Raw genomic sequence first — 20,165 nt, 5'->3', positions numbered from 1 at the left:
TTCATAAATACGCTCTTAGTGTAAGAATGGAACACTGGTGTGCTTGTTCAGTTGTGGGTAAGGCTGTTTATGGGGTGGTGAGTGCTCAAGCATAACATCGTTATTTAACATAAGACTTTTTACTTAAAGATACTTTCTGCATTTCAACCACTTTATTTCCTTTCCATTCCTTCTCTTCCCAATCCTACTTTTTATTTAGGTGTGGTATTCCTTGTAGATGGTAGATTTGAAGAAAGATGAAAGCACAGCAATTAAGATTTAATGTTTGGAAGAAATTATAGTGATAGGAATTAATAGAAACAGAACAACTTTGTAGTCTTTTCGTCTTGCCCAGATTATCATATTTGCCTTAAATGCAGTGAGTCCAGCCCAATCAGAAGGCTGTTGTTGAGATCTGGAGAGAAAACTTGTGATATCCAAAAGTTGCTTTTGGCAGCAGTGTTTATATTTACAGTGTGAGGGTGAACAATGCTCCAGGAGGTAGTTCACCAAGAGAAAACAGAGCTACTAGCTGTGAAGATAACCAGTGGAGCTAACAGGTCTGGAGGAAACTGGCAGAGCAGATGTATTCCACAGCATCAATTGTAACACAGATTCTCTTCAGCATGTAATTTGGGGTGGAAGAAAAGACCAGGTATTCATGCATCTTTGTATTGTTGGGACACCTTATAAGTGGTGAGAATGTCAAACAGCTGCAAGAATACACAACCCATTCATCCTTGCCATGGCTTGAGTTAACATTCTACCCACTTCAAATACGGACCATATTCATTTTTTGAGAGATGGGGAGGTAGGGGCACTGCACTGGTTAGTAAGCTGCTAAGCTGCTTGCAACACAGTCCAGTATTTTTAGATGGGAAGGATTTTGCTTAGCTTTAGGCTACTGATGAGCTTTATTAATATAAGGGGAAATTATGACTATTCAGTTTTTAAGTTGCTGAAGAAAAACATTTCTCTCTTGCCACAGCCACCTCTCTATCTAAAAAACTGCAAGCGTTATTGCAGTTCCCTCCCCCACCCTCACCCTCCATGTACCTGGTATCTGGGAACATGCCCAGAACCCTTTGAAAAAAGGCGAACAGAGGAAGGAATCATAGCAGAGGGGAGAGCAGCTTCCGAATAGAATAGTCTGCATTATGCTGGCAGCAGGGAGGCTGGTGGAGGAAGGGCTGCCTCTGGAGAGTGTTAAGAGGGTTTGATGGTCTCGTGACTGTATTTTTTGCCATCACCAAAATAACAGCATATTGAATTGGAAGTCATTACCTTGGTCCTGGATTAATTTCTTCAGTGAAACTAGCTTTGCTGACAGCAGAAATCATGTGAACATGCAGTGAGGAATCCTATCTAGAAGGGCAAATGCTGACCTGTGGCCACCTCAATGAGTATATATATATATATTTTTGAAAGATAGTTGTGCTTTTGATGTTTAAGCTATTTATCGTTAAAATTTTAGCACTTAAACTAAAAAAGCTGCTTTGGATATATAAAGATATTTGTTAAGCTCCGGTGCAGTATATGTGGTTTGACTTGAGTCTTGATTTACTTTTTTATTTATCTTTGAAGCTTGATTGATTTATTTTACACAAGAAAGTATTTTTTTCTTCCTTTCCTTTTTTGAATCCTAATTGTGTGGAAACATAAGAAAGGATTTTGAAAGGATCACTCCTTCTACAGATATTCATTGAATGCCTTCGCACATGTTTAAGACCCTGGGCTAAATGCCAGCATAGGTAGCTCATTCCCTTCCATGCCTTTAGGATCTGTCCTTAGATTTAATTAAACAGGATCTGTCCTCTGTCACCTCCTTATTTCACAGAGTAGGCTAAAGAAAAAAACTTGCCCAGCTGGATACTGAACTAGGATAAGTTTTAAATAGAAGTACCCCCAGGGTTTTATCTTAGGCCTACTACTCATAGTATCCATGGCTGTTACTACATGGCTGGTCTCTGCTTTCATTCTTGCTGTAAACCATGCTAGCTAGAAAGTTGCAAACACAAACCTGTGTTCCCTTAATTACTGCCTTATTACCTGTGGAGTCCTGCTAATTCCGTTTTCAATTTGTTTATATTAGCTGCTTATACCTAGGCTGCCCACTTAAACCTGATTCCTACACTGCAATCTGGTGCTCCCCTAGCTGAAGGGTACATGTGAAAGAGGAGGTGAAGCTTTTGTAGCTATAACTAACGGGTAGTTTACTGTTCCTGGCTTTAAGGCTATAACCCTGTTGCCAGTATTATACAGAGAAGATTTTAATCTGTAGTCATTTACACTTCCAGAGTATTTGCTAAAGACTTAGCTTAATGGATTCTCTATGGGAACCTTTTCAGATTTAGTCGGATTGTGGACGGAATCTCAGTTCACATCCTCAAACCATCCTGCTTATTTCAGGATGGTGAAGTTTATTTTATTTTGAAGAAAGGGTTTATCAGAGTTTAAACAGGAGTTCAGGAGGAAGGTTTAAACCATATAATAAAAGTGTTACACAGTTTTTAAATCTATAAATAATATCAGTTGCAAGCTATTTGCTATTGATTAGAGCCAGTTTTCCAAGTATTCTTCAAAGAATTATCTAGTTCTGACTTATTTCATTTAAGGAAGTTTGTTTGTTTGTTTTTGTTGTTGTTGTCGTCGTTATTGTTTGAGATGGAGTCTTGCTCTGTCACCCAGGCTGGAGTGCAGTGGCACTATCTCAGCTTACTGCAACCACCGCCTCCCAGGTTCAAGCAATTCCCTGCCTCAGCCTCCCAAGTAGCTGGGATTACAGGTGCCTGCCACCAAGCCCAGCTAATTTTTGTATTTTTAGTAGAGACGGGGTTTCACCATCTCGGCCAAGCTGGTCTCCATCTCCTGACCTCGTGATCTACCCGCCTTGACCTCCCAAAGTGCTGGGATTACAGGCGTGAGCCACCGCGCCTGGCCCATTGAAGGAAGTTTTTAATGCAAAGTTTACCAAGTCCTTATTTTCTCTTTCCTTCAAATTAGTCCTAATGAGTTAGATTTTACTATAGTGTGTGTGGGTTTTTCAATTTCTCTTTATAATTATATTCTGGTTTTTAAACTTTTACTACGATAGAAGGTTCTGGAGATACTACATTGGCTTTGTGAAGTATAGACATATGGTTGGGCTCTGAGTATTGGCACCCTAATGCCCATCACCATTTCTAGGCATCTCTTTATAATTCTTTCAGAAAGCAAGACCATTGCCAACTTTAGGAATGTGCTACAAGAGAATATTCTGAAAACAAAAACCAAAAAAACCCCAATAGCACTATGAGATTCTGTTTCCTGAAAGATTTGGGAAGAAGGGTAAAGAGTTTAATCTGTCAGGGTTATAAGAGGGGGAAAAAAACTTGATAGAATGTGAGAAAGATTTGTAAAATTGGACAAATACTAAAAGAAGTTGGGTCTTAACCTTAGCCCCTCCTCCCAAATCCTGCAGAAACAATTGGGAGGAGACAGTGATTGACGTTTTGGGAGCCTCAGCCTTCCCCCATTTCTGGTGGGACAGTTGCTGGCTTAGTAGGAGCCATGTGACAACACTGGCTTTTAGGAAAGGCAATGTATAACCTTACAAAAAGAAAACATTTCACTGATTTTCCTTAGAAGTTTTCAACTTTTTGTCTTCCTTTTATATAGCAAATCCAGTTTGCTGATGACATGCAGGAGTTCACCAAATTCCCCACCAAAACTGGCCGAAGATCTTTGTCTCGCTCTATTTCACAGTCCTCCACTGACAGCTACAGTTCAGGTAGGTGTGAATGAACTCTATGTCCTCTCTAATCTCTCTTCCCTGTTTGCTACCAGTGGTGTTCACTTAGCAATCTGAAAATACCTCATGTTATGACTGCCCACCTTTGTGCTGAAAACTCAGTGGCTGGGCGCTGAGAATGTTCTGCAGCCAGGCTAGTAGCTGGGGAAGCTTCTGTCGACTCGAGACTTTCTTTCCCCTGGCTGTCTATGTGTGTGGTCTGTGGCCAGTGGCCAGTTGGTAGGACTGAGCTAGTTCCCATTCCCACATTGATCCACCCGCATTTCAAAGGGAAGAAATCAATGCTATTTTGGCTGACAGAATTGGCCTTAAAAAAGAAGTGCATTTTGAAGCACGATTTCTTTGTATGAAATATATCCTGCCACCTATCTCTTTCTTTCTTATCCCCAAGACTGCTTAGATTGTAACAATGAAATTAGTATCTAGGCTTCTTTTATTTATTAGGTTATTGCTTCTGTTGAAATATCCTCCCTGTTAGCCTCTGGAGTAGGAAAGATTCAGACTACTATAATGTGACTCCAGCTCTGTTTCTTTGTAGTTCTCTCCTCCTGTCTTAACTCTCTATAAATAAAGTCTTTTTCTGTTTCGTATTCTGTCCTTCCCAACTACAGAGTATGTATTGGAAAATTAGCATGGAAAAGAATATAGAATCTTGGCAGCTGAATATAGGAGAAAACATTAGGGACATCTAATGGGGCATCCAATACAACTTTGTTGTTGTTTAAGTGAAGACTCATTGTTAAAAGCTTAAGAGGTTACAGATTGCTATTAATGTCAGCAGAGATATTTGTACCAAAAGCTATTCATTGTCCTTTGCCAGAATACCTTTTACATTGTATTACTAACATTAAGGATTAACATAAATGAAAAGCCATTATATGTGATCTTGGAGTGACAGATAAAAAGTGGTGTGTGACAAGCAGGCTAATTGTAGCCGAGAAAGAAGAAAAATTAATTGTGAAAAATTGAGTTATGAGAGGAAGAACGATAAAACGACTGAAGAAGGCTTTTAAAAAGTCTTCAAAGATCTTGATGGCCATGTTACAGAAATGTATTAGAGCCTTTTAAAAAGCTTAGTGATACGGTCAAATTGTCATCATGGGGAAGATAAGCTTTAGTAGTATTCGTGTTAGCTGGACCGGAGGAGGACCTGTATATAGAAGTCAGTCAGTGAGAGAGTCCAGGTATACTAGAAACTGTGATGAGGAAAATACTCAATTCAGAGAGGAAAAAAGTGATTTGAGAGGTAAGGAATGATTGTTGTATATCATCTTGCATATCTGTCGGATAAGTGGTATTTTTGGCTCTTATGTGAAACCGCTTTTTAAGTTGGTCATTTTGACAGACTTTCCCAGGGCTATCAGTAGAACCAGAGCTGCTTGCCTTTTGTGCCATTTCTTTCTTTCTCTATTCCTTGAGCACAACTTAGTGTAAAATCCCTTGTAAGACTATCTAATCACTTTTGTCTATACCCATGGTTCTCAAAGCATGGTCCTCTGACTACAGCATCAGCAACACCTGGTAACTTGTTGAAAATACTAATTCTTAGGTGCCACCCCATACCTGCCAAATGGGAAATGGCCATGGGGTCTAGCAATATATTTTTTTTTTTTTTTTTTTTTTTTTTTTTTTTGAGGCGGAGTCTCGCTCTGTCGCCCAGGCTGGAGTGCAGTGGCCGGATCTCAGCTCACTGCAAGCTCCGCCTCCCGGGTTTACGCCATTCTCTCGCCTCAGCCTCCGAGTAGCTGGGACTACAGGCGCCCGCCATCTCGCCGGCTAATTTTTTGTATTTTTTAGTAGAGACGGGGTTTCACCATGTTAGCCAGGATGGTCTCGATCTCCTGACCTCGTGATCCGCCCGTCTCGGCCTCCCAAAGTGCTGGGATTACAGGCTTGAGCCACCGCGCCCGGCGCAATATATGTTTTAACAAACCTTCCATCTGATCCTGACAGATGCTTGAATTTGAGAACCAGTAATCTACAGAAATACCGTTCCTTATCTGCCCTACATTGTTCTTCTGTTTTTGCCAGGTCTGGTTCCAATCCAGATGGGACCAGGTACCTCTATTAGCTGGGATTACTATAGCTGGTACAGGTTTAGAATCAGTGGTCCCTTATCACAGGCACTAATGGGATAATATTGTTAGGGTGGGTGAAAGAGCTGCAACACGGAAGCATCCACAACATTTTCATTCATACCACCAAGTAGAACCTAGAGGAGCAGAAGTTGGAGGGTTATAAAAGGTAACTCCAATTAACAGTGTTCCCTTGACTTAAATGAAAGTCCCTTGGGGACTGCACTCTGTAGAGTTGGGGCCACTGAGGTTTTTTTTGTTTTTTTCTTTCCTGGCTCTAGCTGCATCCTACACAGATAGCTCTGATGACGAGGTTTCTCCCCGAGAGAAGCAGCAAACCAACTCCAAGGGCAGCAGCAATTTCTGTGTGAAGAACATCAAGCAGGCAGAATTTGGACGCCGGGAGATTGAGATTGCAGAGCAAGGTAAAGAAAGGGAGTGATTTAGGGGAAGAGAAACGACCCTCTTGTTGGCCATCAGAATCCACAAACAACTTAAGACTTGAAAGCTGACTTGAAAGTATACTGGGAAGAAAGTATTATGGACTCCCGGATAAACACTTCTCTCTCTATGGAACTTGAGTCTCAGGATTCTTGTTCTCTCTTCCTTCTGTTCTCAGCATGTGGTGATGACACACAGAGTAGTTTCTGTTTTCCTCCACACCCCACCCCACCACCGTATTCAAAGATCTACATGGCAGAATTGGCAAGTCCTAGATCACTACTTGGTAGTTGGTTATATGGGATCTTACTATAGCTGCCAATGCCAGAGACCCAGATTCCCCAGAAACAGCTGATGAGGAAGGGTTTTAAGCTAAGGATGTGGTGACCTAGCGTCTTGTTTGGTCCTGAGCACCCTCTGCTGGAGCAGAGTAAAAGTGACTGACAAACAGTTAAATCTTGGTTTCCCTACCCCAGCCACTCCCAGTAAGGTCCTCTTTACTCTTGCGTTGTTTACACATTGAAGGCATGTTCTTTACTGAGAGAGAGTAGAGAAACCAAACAGACTGACAGGATACGGTCAGCGTAGAAAACATAGACAGCATAGAAAAACAGAAGTTAGTGATTTCAGCTGAGGGTACAGTCTTTCTGGTCTGATGACTTTATATATAGGGATCTATTAGCCAATGCCTTAACTACTTTCCTCTCTTCCCAAATGGATGATGAGACTTACCCTTCATTTTGATCAGTTTTAAGGATTTACTTCATTCTCTGTTCAGTCCTCTATGTATAAAGCTGAAGCAGTAGAGGAAGAGAGAAACTCCAAGTGGTTGCATGACCGCTCTCCACTATTACTGTGCTGTTGAAGCTGCCAGTCATCATGAAAATAGGCTTAAAGTTTTTCTGTCTCATCTCACCGTATCTCAACAGATCCAGACCAGCCCTGGGGCAGGAACTGATGATACTGCTAGTGCAGACCTAGCTCAAATCCTCTGTTCTTTCACAGACATGTCTGCTCTGATTTCACTCAGGAAACGTGCTCAGGGGGAGAAGCCCTTGGCTGGTGCTAAAATAGTGGGCTGTACACACATCACAGCCCAGACAGCGGTGAGTTTGTTGGAAGAAAAGAGGGACTTCTGATAAGGGGAAGAAAGAAATCAGTTTTTTTTTTGTTTCACTTTTCCTTCCTAACTCACCAACCTCCAAATGCTAACTATTAGTAGGATCTCCCTGTTACACAATAATGGGGTTTTCCAGGTTTTTTTTTTTTTGTATGTTTAAACCCACTTTCAGCAAACTTGACCTAGGAAAGTCTAGATTTGCAAACATATGATTGTTATAAAATGTTATTAAGACTTTTAGAAACCTACGTTTTATGTAAAGTTAAACACCAGTGCACCACATGGCTGGAGTACACCCCTTTGTAACTTCCCAGTGTAGCGCCTGTTGGTGCAGAGTTGATAGGTATTGTTATCTTGCTGAGGCTTGCTCTCCATTCCTGGGTGGCCCTTCTCTTCCTCACCCTGTCTTCCTGTACCTCTACACAGGTGTTGATTGAGACACTCTGTGCTCTGGGGGCTCAGTGCCGCTGGTCTGCTTGTAACATCTACTCAACTCAGAATGAAGTAGCTGCAGCACTAGCTGAGGCTGGTAAGTTCAGTTTTTTTTTTTTTGTTTTTTTTTTTTTACCAAATTTGCCCGAAAATAGTTATCCAAACATATAACTTTTATGTATCAAAATTGTCATTACAATGTCATATATGTCTAGAGGCTGTAAAATTGGGGATGATAAAAACCTCAACAGGAAGAATGTGGATAATAAAATTAAGATGTATATCCATGATGGAATATTATGTAGTCATTAAAAATGACCTTTGAAAATAATCTAATGAGGCCGGGCGCGGTGGCTCAAGCCTGTAATCCCAGCACTTTGGGAGGCCGAGACGGGCAGATCACGAGGTCAGGAGATCGAGACCATCCTGGTTAACATGGTGAAACCCCGTCTCTACTAAAAAATACAAAAAAACAAGCCGGGCGCAGTGACGGGCGCCTGTAGTCCCAGCAACTCGGGAGGCTGAGGCAGGAGAATGGCTTAAACCCAGGAGGCGGAGCTTGCAGTGAGCTGAGATCCGGCCACAGCACTCCAGCCTGGGCGGCAGAGCGAGACTCCGTCTCAAAAAAAAAAAAAAAAGAAAATAATCTAATGGCATGGGGACGTGCACAGTTCTGGTGTTGGTTGAACAAGGAAGAATGTTAAACTATATATGTGCCATCAGTTTTGTGAGAGAGCACAAGTAGGAAGTACCTTTTATATTGATAGTGCATTAAATAATTTGGTATTCAGTATGGCATTGAAAATATATGAGCTATTCATGAGTTTAATTAAACAAAATAATTTTTTATTATTCAGGCCAGGCCTGGTGGCCCATGCCTGTAATCCCAGCACTTTGGGAGGCCGAGGCGGGCAGATCACTTGAGGCCAGGAGTTCAAGACCAGCCTGGCCAACATGGTAAAACCCCACCTATACTAAAAATACAAAAGTTAGCCGGGAGTGGTGGTGTGCGCCTGTAATCTCAGCTACTGGGGAGGCTGAGGTAGGAGAATCACTTGAACCCGGGAGGTAGAGACTGCGGTGATCCGAGATCATGCCACTGCACTGCAGCCTGGGCGACAGAGTGAAACTCCATCTCAAAAATTAATAACAATAATAATAATAATTTTTATTATTCAAATGTTCAGAAGAAAATCACCGTGAAGTTTCTTTGAGGACCTCTCATCTTTCTCCCTCCCCTCCCCTCCCCTCCCCTTCCCTCCCTTCCCTCTTTCTGTTTCTCTTCCTCTTCCTCTTCCTCTTTCTCTTTCTCTTTCTCTTTCTCTTTGTCTTTCTCTTTCTCTTTCTCTCTTTCTCAAGATGGAGTCTTACTCTGTTGCCCAGGCTAGAGTGCAATGGTGCAGTCTCGGCTAACTGCAACCCCTGCCTCCTGTATTCAAGTGATTTTCGTGCCTCAGCCTCCTGAGTAGCTGGGATTGCAGATGCACGCCACCACACCCAGCTAATTTTTGTATTTGTAGTAGAGATGGGGTTTCACCATGTTGGCCAGGCTGGTCTCGAACTCCTGACCTCAAGTGATCTGCCTGTCTTGGCCTCCCAAAGTGCCGGGATTACAGGCATGAGACACTGCACCCAGCCGGACCTCTCATCTTTCTAAGAACCTCAGAAAGTAACTTTATAATACTTTAGGGGTTTTTGTTTATTCTTTTCTGATAAGTGTTTACTGCAAAAAATTTAGGAAGTTCCCAAAAAACCTACAATCCCACTACATAGAGTATTTGATGAATTTTTTTCTTTTTCCTTTTTTCTACTTTACATGGATGAAATAAATTCTAATATGTATACAGTTTTATAACCTAAATATAGTATTTTCAGACGTAGTTTTCCATGTCACTGAAAAGTTTGACAGCATCATTTGTAATACTCATTCATATGGCTGTGTGATTTTACTTCACTATTTTCCTAATGGTGAACATTTAGATTGTTTCAAGATGTTTACTAATATCAGTAATGCTCCAGTTAACAATTTTGTATTAATTCCCACTTCATTTTATCTCTTTCTCAGTATAAAATTAGCCCAAAGAAAGGAACACTTCAAGGTTCCAAAATACTTTTAAAACAAAAATTCCTTAATTTCTTAACATAATTAATTTCTGAAGCAAAAGTGATTCTTTGACTTTTGGCTCTAATATTTTCCTTTCTGAAATTGTTTCTTTTGCCTTTTTCTCTTCACATGGATCTCAGAAAGTGATTTGGTACAGGACATTCCTCAAAGGAGGCGGGCAGCTGATTCATTTCTGTCTCTACAGGAGTTGCAGTGTTCGCTTGGAAGGGCGAGTCAGAAGATGACTTCTGGTGGTGTATTGACCGCTGTGTGAACATGGATGGGTGGCAGGCCAACATGGTAATAATGCTTATACATCCTACACTTTGACAATAGATTTATTTCCTTTTTTTCCCTCAAAGCATGGTTCCCTAAATATGTTTTGGATGTTTGGTCTTATGCACTGACTTTGTTGCTAAAGTGTTTAGCTTGATACCTATTCAGAATGGGTCTGAGTACTGAATGGAAAGGTGGGGGAAGGGTAAGACTAGCTGAACACATGGCTCAGACACACCAGAACGAAATAGTGGTGCTTCTTTGGAGTAGGATTCTGCTTTCTTTCCTTCTGCCCCAGTCCTCTTTTTGTATTCAAAGGGGCTATATATTTCAAGACTCTAGACTAAAAATGAGTCTGTGATTAGCTTAATACTCATCACTGTAGCCTAAAACAAACCTAGGAATCCTTTTAACCATTTTACACCAACCAATTTGACTGTATTTCCACTATCTAAGCCTGCTCTAAGGAGCTCTGAGGAGTGCTCTTCCAAAACATACAGGGCTCTCTTATTAGTACAGAAAGTGGGTTCAAAGTTCCCCCCAGCCCTAGCAGCCTGAATGCCCATAGAAGTCTTCTGGCTGTTCTATAGATCCTGGATGATGGGGGAGACTTAACCCACTGGGTTTATAAGAAGTATCCAAACGTGTTTAAGAAGATCCGAGGCATTGTGGAAGAGAGCGTGACTGGTGTTCACAGGTAACAGATTCTGGAGTAGCTGCCCCTTGTGTCCTTGCCTCAGCAAACTCTTCTGCTCTCTGTTAGGCTTTAGGACTGTGTTTCAGACTTAGAACTAAATGGGAATATCTTCATTAGATAAAACTTTTGAGTTTTTACTTTTGAAAAATCAAGTTGATCCTAGAAGGAAGTTATTTCAGGTTCTAGTTCATACATTTTTCTCTCCCATTTACTCCACTGAATGATTCTCAACTAGTGTTGAGGGGCGGGTAGGGAATAAGTGTATCTTGAAAAACTGTATTCAACATTGTATTATTTTATATTTGAAATATGAAAAACAATCCTATTGTAAAACTACATGTTATACACACTACAAAAAGTAAAACTGGGCAAAATATTCTTGGCTTGTCGGAATACTGAAAAGATATCTGAAAGAGTGTTTCTTGGGGGCACATTGCGCATGCTTACACTCTCACACACACACACACACACAACACACACACACACACACACACACGGAACCATATCAGAATCATTGATAGTCTTTGTTTATCAGAAGTAGGCATTGGTTTCTATTGAAAAATGCTGATCAAAGGAAATAACACTCCCTATAAAGGGAAGAGAAGTACATTTCTTCAATTGAAAGGCTTTTTTTTTCTTCCAAATAAGGGGTAAAGGGAGAAGAAAATGAAAAGAAGTGCGGAGGGATGACAAGGAAATAATCATGTTTTCTAATATCCTTGGGCAATAAATGAGACTGGGAAGGGCAGCATGGAACTTGAAGAGAATTAGGCAGATTTTGCCACATATTATGTTGTGCCAGCTAACTTGGTTTTTGTTTGTTTTTGTGACCTCTTCTCCCTTTAGGCTATATCAGCTCTCCAAAGCTGGGAAGCTCTGTGTTCCGGCCATGAACGTCAATGATTCTGTTACGAAACAGAAGTTTGATAACTTGTACTGCTGCCGAGAATCCATTTTGGATGGGTAGGTTGAATGTATATATATTCAAATTTCTAGGGACTCTGGTCTTGTCCCCTGGTCTTCCTTTGGCTTTAAAAGTTTATTAGAGGCACCATTTCATACTGAGCTCTGCCAGCTTCCAATTGGTATTCTCAAGCACTTTGGCCCACACTTTTAACTGTGAAGAGGAACTGAGTTTGAGCTGTTAACATTTGAGTTGAGTCCTTGTCTGTTTCCACAGCCTGAAGAGGACCACAGATGTGATGTTTGGTGGGAAACAAGTGGTGGTGTGTGGCTATGGTGAGGTAAATAGCTGGGTCTCGGTGTCTCTTTCTTTTTGTGTACTTATTAGAAATAGTTGGTGAAGGAGGCTTATGCTGTCAATCTAGAGTCACTGATACAAGGTTTAAATTTTTTTAGATAATGTATCTCAAACAATAGCAAAAGTCTTTTACTCAGATTGATGAACAGAAACATACAAAATGAGTTGAGTTTTCAGATTTTACCATTTTGTTTTGTGGAATAGATACCAGTATCATTTTCCCCAATTATAACAGTAACCTTTAATGAGACTTAATTCAAATGAATGTGTAGCATTTTAGCCCCCACAAGTGACTTGCAGTAGAATTAAGGGTAGAATCTGAAATGGCATACAGTTGAATATCTCCAAACTGGAATAGGCCACAGATTTTGTTGTCTTCAGCAATGACCCACAGAAGTTCCTGAGCTACGAGGCTATCCTTGGGTAGATTCATGTCAAGTAAGAATAAGAAATTAGAGGTTGCTTAGAGTAAGTTGCTTTTGCTTAATCTTGTTTCTCTAATGAAAACTGCTGTGCAAAGCCCAGTCCTTCCTATGACATGTCTGCTAAATTACCTCTCTAACTGAGGTTCACAACGTAATCTGGATCTGTTTCTGTTCTGCTTGGGATTGGAGCGTCTGTGCAGTTGCTCATCAGATGACGGGCTATTTCATGAAGGTTAATTCCTGTCTCACAAATAACCTACCTACCTGAAATATCCATGATGTAATGATCCTAATGACTTGACCTTTCTTTTGTTCTGCAGGTAGGCAAGGGCTGCTGTGCTGCTCTCAAAGCTCTTGGAGCAATTGTCTACATTACCGAAATCGACCCCATCTGTGCTCTGCAGGCTTGGTAAGAACAGAGTGATAATACTATTAGATTAACCGTAGGTACTTTATGTTACTGAGAGTTCATAATTGAGTATATTAATGATTTTTGCAGAAATCACCTGGGGAAGAGAAGGCTAGGACTGCTCTGTTCTTCTCACTCTAACCCTAGGGCTCTCTTAGAGCCTCTTGGCAGTTTTCCTTCCTGGATGGAGTCTTAGGGACTCTGAAGAGGCCAGTGTATATAGTTTAGCACAGCTTATCACTCACCATTCCTGTGAGGTGGCACTGGATCCAACTTTAGAAGGAGATCTTGTCTCATTTCATGACCATCTTCCCTCCCACTGCCTTCTTGCTTTACTCATAATGTTCCTTTCTTTTCTTCTAGCATGGATGGGTTCAGGGTGGTAAAGCTAAATGAAGTCATCCGGCAAGTCGATGTCGTAATAACTTGCACAGGTAAATAACTTGCATAGAGGAGTGTTTATTCAGAGGCTAAATCTTAAAAGTAGTCTGAGTGACTTTCATACAAAGGAGGTGAGACCTCTGTTCAGTATAAAGATCTCAGAACTAGAATAAGCTATCAGAACCTTAACGTGTTTTCCAGAGTAAAAAACTTTTTTCCCTGGTGACTTTTTATACTGCTTGATCTGAAGACCAGGTAGCCTAAGGAGTGGTTATGTATATCTTCTCTCAGAATGTGTACATGTCCTTTAATGCCAGCAAGCCTCCTGTCTCCTATGTTCTACCTGAAAGCCAGCTGGTACCTTTGTTGCCCAGCATCTCTTTCCTTAGCCACCCATCTTTACTTTTAGGAAATAAGAATGTAGTGACACGGGAGCACTTGGATCGCATGAAAAACAGTTGTATCGTATGCAATATGGGCCATTCCAACACGGAAATCGATGTGGTAAGGCTTCTCTCATTTGTTGCTAGGCATTTCTCTACTACCTTTCATTAATAACCATAGTCAACTGTGCTTTCTTTCTTTCAGACCAGCCTCCGCACTCCAGAGCTGACGTGGGAGCGAGTACGTTCTCAGGTGGACCATGTCATCTGGCCAGATGGCAAACGAGTTGTCCTCCTGGCAGAGGTACACACAGAAAAGGACTCTGGCAGAGCAGCACAAGCAGAGTAGTTAGATCCATGGTGGGGGTGGCGGGGGGGGAACAAATATTGGGCCTGTGTTCCCTGAATTTTATCTTTGGAGAGAGATATATTTCACAAATTATCTGGTCCCCAAAATAAAACCACTTAAAAAAATCTCATTACTGAGTAACACTATTTCCTAACCACAGCTGATTCTTTAACCTTTCAGACTCAGATGGATTTGCAGAAAATAGGAAAAAGCCTAGAGTCCTGATCTGGAACTGTAATTCTTCCTCTTCCAGCTGAGTCTAGCGGGGTGTAAAGTCTTCTCCCGCTTTGGCTTGACTTGTATGCCATTGGAATCTGAGACAGAGCTCATCCCAGGGCTCTCTCTTACCTTTCCAGGGTCGTCTACTCAATTTGAGCTGCTCCACAGTTCCCACCTTTGTTCTGTCCATCACAGCCACAACACAGGTATGTAGCAAAATGCCTGCTTACACTGCACCGCAATTTGTGGCACTGGGCCTAGATCAGTTCCAGTGAGGGTGTACTGTACTATGTTCTCATCATCCTGTTCTTTTTTTATGTAATAAATTGTTGAGACTCAGGTATTCTCAAGTATAGAAAAGGGTCACTAGTCAGTATTTGTTGAATTGGCTGTTTAGTTGAGAATATAATGTTCCAGCTTAGTTTTATTTGATTTGTTCTTTTGTCAGGAACTAAACAAAAACAACAAATCCTCTTAGGATGTGTGCTGCCCTTTAGCGTAGGCAAAGTCCTAGGTGCTGTCACTATGGTAGATCACTGTAGTACTTACCCAAATGCTATTAAACGTGGTTTTATTTTTATGTACCTGTCTAACAAATATATTTATGTTTTCTGGCCTTCTTTTCCCACCTTAGGCTTTGGCACTGATAGAACTCTATAATGCACCTGAGGGACGATACAAGCAGGATGTATACTTGCTTCCTAAGAAAATGGGTGAGTGAAAAACAGGGGAATCCTATGCAGACAGCTGCATAGTTTGGTAAAATGACTGCCATGAAAGGCACTGGATTTAGAGTCAGAGTTCCAATTCCTGTTCTTGTGCTTACTGGTTGTTTGACCTCAGGACAAGTTCTAATCTCCATGATCCTCAGTTTCTTGATTGGTAAAATGAGAATAATACTACATACATTGTAGAATTGTTTGAGAATCCCAGCTAATGAGTAACAGTGCTTAACACAATGGTTTAGGGTAGATGTTCTTACTCTAAGTAGCCTTATTAAGTTCAGTAAACTTCCCAGTGCAGCTAAGTACATACAGCCTTGGACCAAAATGAAAGAAACACAGGTTTTATTGTCCATTATCTGTGAAGATATGCAAACTATCCAATCTCTTGTAAGCAACCCATGCTGTGTTAAAGTGACATAGTACATCATCTGTAGTCCTTTACCTTTCTGCACGGTGGTACCCATCTCCCATATCTCTTTGGCTAGCCCAAATCCCTTACTTCTTAACGCTAAAATACTTCTTGCTCTCCTCTCCTCCAATAGCTTACTTCAGACCTTTTTTTTTTTAAGTGTATAATTATAAAAGGGAAGCTTATCTATGGAAAAGTAATAATTTTGTGCCAACTACCTTGGAAATTCATGATCCTAAGATTTTATCCTAAGATCCATGGATCTTATCCTAAATGAGTGTTATTGACACAGGCTCTTTCTAGCTTACTGGTGTCCACTTTGATTGCTAATTTGACTATAATTTAGTCTAGTTAAGGAGGTTGCTGCAGGAAGGTAGGAGTAGCATGTGACATGTTGGCCACTGGAGGGAAGGCCCCTGCTTTGCCAGAGAAGGATAGAGAGGTAAAAGCCCACTCCCTTTTGTTACCCTGGTAAGTGGCTTTTCTGAACTCACTTGAGATGTGCTGAGAGAAGCACCCTGCCCAGAAAGGCAGCCTTGAGGTTTTTCTTATTAAGCAAATATTTCAAGTTGTGGATTCTTTTAGAGTTATTCCATCCCTTGTCTGCTTTCTTAAAAAAGCTTCAAATGAAAATGGGAAGTTATAACCTGAGAGACATTTTGAAAAGGAGTGTGCTCTCCTGCCACTTTGCTCTTCCTAGATGAATACGTTGCCAGCTTGCACCTGCCATCATTTGATGCCCACCTTACAGAGCTGACAGATGACCAAGCAAAATATCTGGGACTCAACAAAAATGGGCCATTCAAACCTAATTATTACAGGTAAACCTGGGGAGAAGCAAGTGAAAAGCTCTTTTTCCCAGTATTAAACCAAGCAGGCTAGCCTGTTTCTGACATAGAGATCAAATGTTGTACCTGATTTTGAAGAGTACAAGAAATCTGTTCCAGGCCAGGCACGGTGGCTCACACCTGTAATCCCAGCACTTTGAGAGGTCTAGGCAGGTGGATCATGAGGTCAGGAGTTCAAGACCACCCTGGCCAACATGGCGAAGCCCTATCTCTTAGCTGGGCATGGTGGCAGGCACCTGTAATCCCAGTTACTCAGGTAGCTGAGGCACGAGAATCACTTGAACCCGGGAGGCAGAGGTTGCAGTGAGCCAGGATCACACCACTGCACTCCAGCCTGGGTGATGGAGTGAGACTCTGTCTTAAAAAAAAAAAACCTGTTCCAGTTAACAAGGTAGATAGAGAAATTGTCATAGATGTAAGGGAGTTCGGGTTTTTTTTGAAATTTTGGAGCCTGGGCCTCACCCCAAGAGATTCTGATACATTTGGTCTGCGATGGGACCAAATTTACAAAACATTATTTTATAAAACCTCCCCAGATTATTGTAATGTTTAGTCAGGGTTGAAAAACACTGACTTATTCCTGGGAACAAGTGGTAACACCAGAAATGGCATTGTTAGAGACCCTGTGGAAGAACAAGGGAGAATGGTGCCCTGGGGAATGAGTGCAGGGATCCCACCCAGGCTGGGGAGGGGCCCTGGAGAAGGTGCTCTGTTTCCGATTGTTCTCTTGGAACTCTCATATGGAAGACATATAAGTGTTAACCAATCACTCTCTCTCTTTACAGATACTAATGGACCATATTACCAAGGACCAGTCCACATGAACCACACACTCTAAAAGAAATATTTTTTAAGATAACTTTTATTTTCTTCTTATTCCTTTCCTCTTGATTTTTTTCCTATAATTTCATTCTTGTTTTTTCATCTCATTATCCAAGTTCTGCAGACCACACAGGAACTTGCTTCATGGCTCTTTAGATGAAATAGAAGTTCAGGGTTCCTCACCCTAGTCACTAAAGAAGGATTTTACTCTCCCATCCCAGAAAGGTGATTCTTTCTTTACCATTTCTGGGAACTTTAGTCTTAATTAGGTACCTTATTAACAGGAAATGCTAAGGTACCTTCTCTGTGGAACAATCTGCAATGTCTAAATCGCCTTAAAAGAGCCCATTTCTTAGCTGCTGAAATCAGTGCTCTTTCACTTCTTCAGAGAAGCAGGGATGGTACCTACCCGGCAGGTAGGTTAGGTGTAGGTGGTGCATGTTAATTTCCCTTAGAAATTCCAAGCCCTGTTTCCTGTGTAAAGGTGGTATGTCTGGTTCAGAGATGTATATAATGAGCATTGCTTGTTAAGACCAGGAGGCCCACTTGGATTTATAGTACAGCCCTTCCTCTACTCCCACCAGACTTTCTCATTTTTCTAGTTTTTAACTAGACTCTATTGAGTTTAATTTTGTCCTCTAGGATTTATTTCTGTTGTCCAAAAAAAAAAAAAAAAAATTCAGGAGAATTTTTAGTGTTAATGCTGAGGAACTACTTGAGTGGTTAGTTGTTACCAATTTCTCTTTCGAACCTTTGGAGCTAAGGGTGCTGAGTCTAGAGAAGTGCTAGTCTCAAGCCCTTTTAAGTCCCTCTGTTTCTAGCCTATAGTTTATAGCATCAGTGAACTGGAGCCATAACAGCAAATTCTATCAGCTCTGTCCCATACAGCTTGTGCTGAAGGCAAATTTCTTGAGCCATTGCTCAGTATAAAAAGCACTGAGTTCTATCTTTAGGATTTATCTTTAAGAGCAAATTTCTGGTCAGCTGTGCTTCTGCAACCTAAAATATTTAAAGGGAGGTAGGTGTGGGCAGGAGGAGGAATGATAAATTGGGCCAGGGCAAGAAATATCTAGCTTCATATAATTTGTCTGGGACTATACACCCTATATAATGTTAGTTTTACAGAAGTAATATGACTTTTGATTGCTACATACCACAAAAAGTTTATGAACTGAGATCTCAAAGGGCAGTTGATATGTGAAGAAAGTAGTCAGTACATCCTGGCTCATGCTCTGAAAGAATCTCCAGAGAGGCTTTCTCAAAGATCAGGGAGATATATTCCCATGCCATGCACCCAAGCATTCCCAGCATTTCTGCATGGTCAAATGAGCTTTATGCTCATGAGCTTTAAGTATATAATTATCCAGGATTTTAAATCCTCAACTTGTTCTAGCTTGTGATCCTTCAAAGTTGGGTCATACATTAGTGCTAGATACTAGAAATTTTCACTTTTCCACTGATCAGAGAGACAGACATTAAAAACAAAAATAGAAGAAAGGAAAGCTTTCACCCTGCAGCTTCTTAGCAGGGGACGATTGTCTTGCCAAAACTTTTTTCCCTTTTCTCTCGCATTTTCTCCCACCCAGTCCCTTCTCACTCCTTGCCAGTGTGACCATGCTTTCTTCTCTGTAGATGTTAACAGTTAAGGCCCATTTTCCTCAGGCACTTAACCAGCCAATCAGAACACCACATCTGTTAGGGGAGGTAACCTGGCCAACAGTGTGTCCATCACATCAGCCCTGCTGGAGGGAAGGGACCCACATTCACCTGCCCTCTGGCCTGCCCCCGATCCCATATCTATTACCGTGTCCATAGGAATAATAGGTAAGGGCTCTGTCTGTCAAGCCATGTAACAAAGGACACTGTAAAAAAAAAGTCTGGCATCAGAGGGAGCATGTGGAGAGCAACTTGGGAGGAACAAGTTCATTTTGTATTGAATGATTTTTAATGAATGCAATATTAATCCTTGCAGATGAGCAATAATCATTAAAATCGATTAAAATGATAAGACCTTATTGGCAGTCTGTATGTGTCATTCTTTGTTGAACAGCAAAACTTCATCAGAACCTGTTTTCTAGGGTGTGACAAGTTATAGGTCAGCAGCATTTAATAGAGATGTGTTGAGGGCCTAATATGTAGAGGCTGGGTACAGGATTCTTCAGTAATATCTGAAGTTTTCTATGCCCGCTCTGTGCCAAGCACCGGGCCTGGGTACTTTCACTCCTAACTTCCTTCAGGAAGCAGACTTGCTGCTTAAGCCTCAGGGCTCCTCATTTGCATAGTTCCTTCTAAGACCTAATTTCTAAAGAATGCCCCCAAAGTTACGTAAGCTTCAGCCTCCTCCCACATCTGTATCCATTTCTGAAGTGGTCTCAGTGTCTTTTTTTTTTTTGAGACAAGGTCTCACTCTGTCACCCAGCTTGGAGTACAGTGGCTTGATCTCAGCTCACTGCAACTTCTGCCTCCCGGGCTCAAGTGATCCTCCCACCTCAACCTCCCAAGTAGCTGGGACCACAGTCTCAGCAAATTTTTTGTATTTTTAGTAAAGATAGAGTTTCATCATGAAGTCCAGGCTTATCTCAAACTCCTGGGCTCAAGTGATCCTCCCACCTCTGCCTCCCAAAGTGCTGAGATTACTGGCTAGTGTCTTCTGATGTAACAAAGTATTTGTCTTGGTCAGTTTCTGCTGCTCCAGCCAAATCCTGAGACTGAGTAATTTATACAGAACAGAAATTGATATTCTCACAGTTCTGGAGGCTGGGAAGTCCAAGGTCAAGTCGTTGGCAGATTCGGTGTCTGAAGAGGGCTGCTCCCTGCTTCCAAGATGGTGCCTCTTATGCATCCTAATACAGCAGAAAGTAGAAGGGCAAAAAGGACCTACCTATTTCCCTCTGTCCTTTTTTAAGGTCATTCAACCCATTCATGAGGACAGAGCTCCTAAAGGCCCTACGTCTTGATACTATCACATTGGCAATTAAGCTTCAACAGATGAATTTTGAGGGACACATTCAGATCACAGC

The 20,165-nt window shown here is 41.4% G+C and overlaps 1 protein-coding gene across 2 annotated transcripts in view; it reads left to right on the top strand.

Moving 5' to 3' along the window:
* AHCYL1 (adenosylhomocysteinase like 1) overlaps positions 1-19,160 on the top strand; it is a 41,718-nt gene extending 22,558 nt beyond the window's left edge. The window contains exons 2-17 of one of the 2 annotated variants that reach the window (XM_033198672.1): positions 3,637-3,748; positions 6,126-6,269; positions 7,291-7,391; positions 7,832-7,934; positions 10,147-10,241; positions 10,808-10,914; positions 11,761-11,877; positions 12,095-12,158; positions 12,921-13,009; positions 13,373-13,443; positions 13,800-13,894; positions 13,979-14,077; positions 14,479-14,547; positions 14,976-15,054; positions 16,176-16,296; positions 17,109-19,160. In XM_033198672.1, the coding sequence (XP_033054563.1) occupies positions 3,637-3,748; positions 6,126-6,269; positions 7,291-7,391; positions 7,832-7,934; positions 10,147-10,241; positions 10,808-10,914; positions 11,761-11,877; positions 12,095-12,158; positions 12,921-13,009; positions 13,373-13,443; positions 13,800-13,894; positions 13,979-14,077; positions 14,479-14,547; positions 14,976-15,054; positions 16,176-16,296; positions 17,109-17,115 (1,473 nt within the window). In that variant the 3' untranslated portion in view covers positions 17,116-19,160. The remainder of the gene's footprint in view (positions 1-3,636; positions 3,749-6,125; positions 6,270-7,290; positions 7,392-7,831; positions 7,935-10,146; positions 10,242-10,807; positions 10,915-11,760; positions 11,878-12,094; positions 12,159-12,920; positions 13,010-13,372; positions 13,444-13,799; positions 13,895-13,978; positions 14,078-14,478; positions 14,548-14,975; positions 15,055-16,175; positions 16,297-17,108) is intronic. The other variant, XM_033198673.1, reaches the window with a different exon arrangement.
* Positions 19,161-20,165: the final 1,005 nt, after the last annotated feature.

The sequence above is a fragment of the Trachypithecus francoisi genome, unplaced genomic scaffold, assembly GCF_009764315.1.
Source record: "Trachypithecus francoisi isolate TF-2019V2 unplaced genomic scaffold, Tfra_2.0 Lachesis_group5, whole genome shotgun sequence".
NCBI lineage: Eukaryota > Metazoa > Chordata > Mammalia > Primates > Cercopithecidae > Trachypithecus > Trachypithecus francoisi.
The sequence above is the reverse complement of the archived record's forward strand: the minus strand, read 5'-3'. Positions and strand labels throughout refer to the sequence as shown.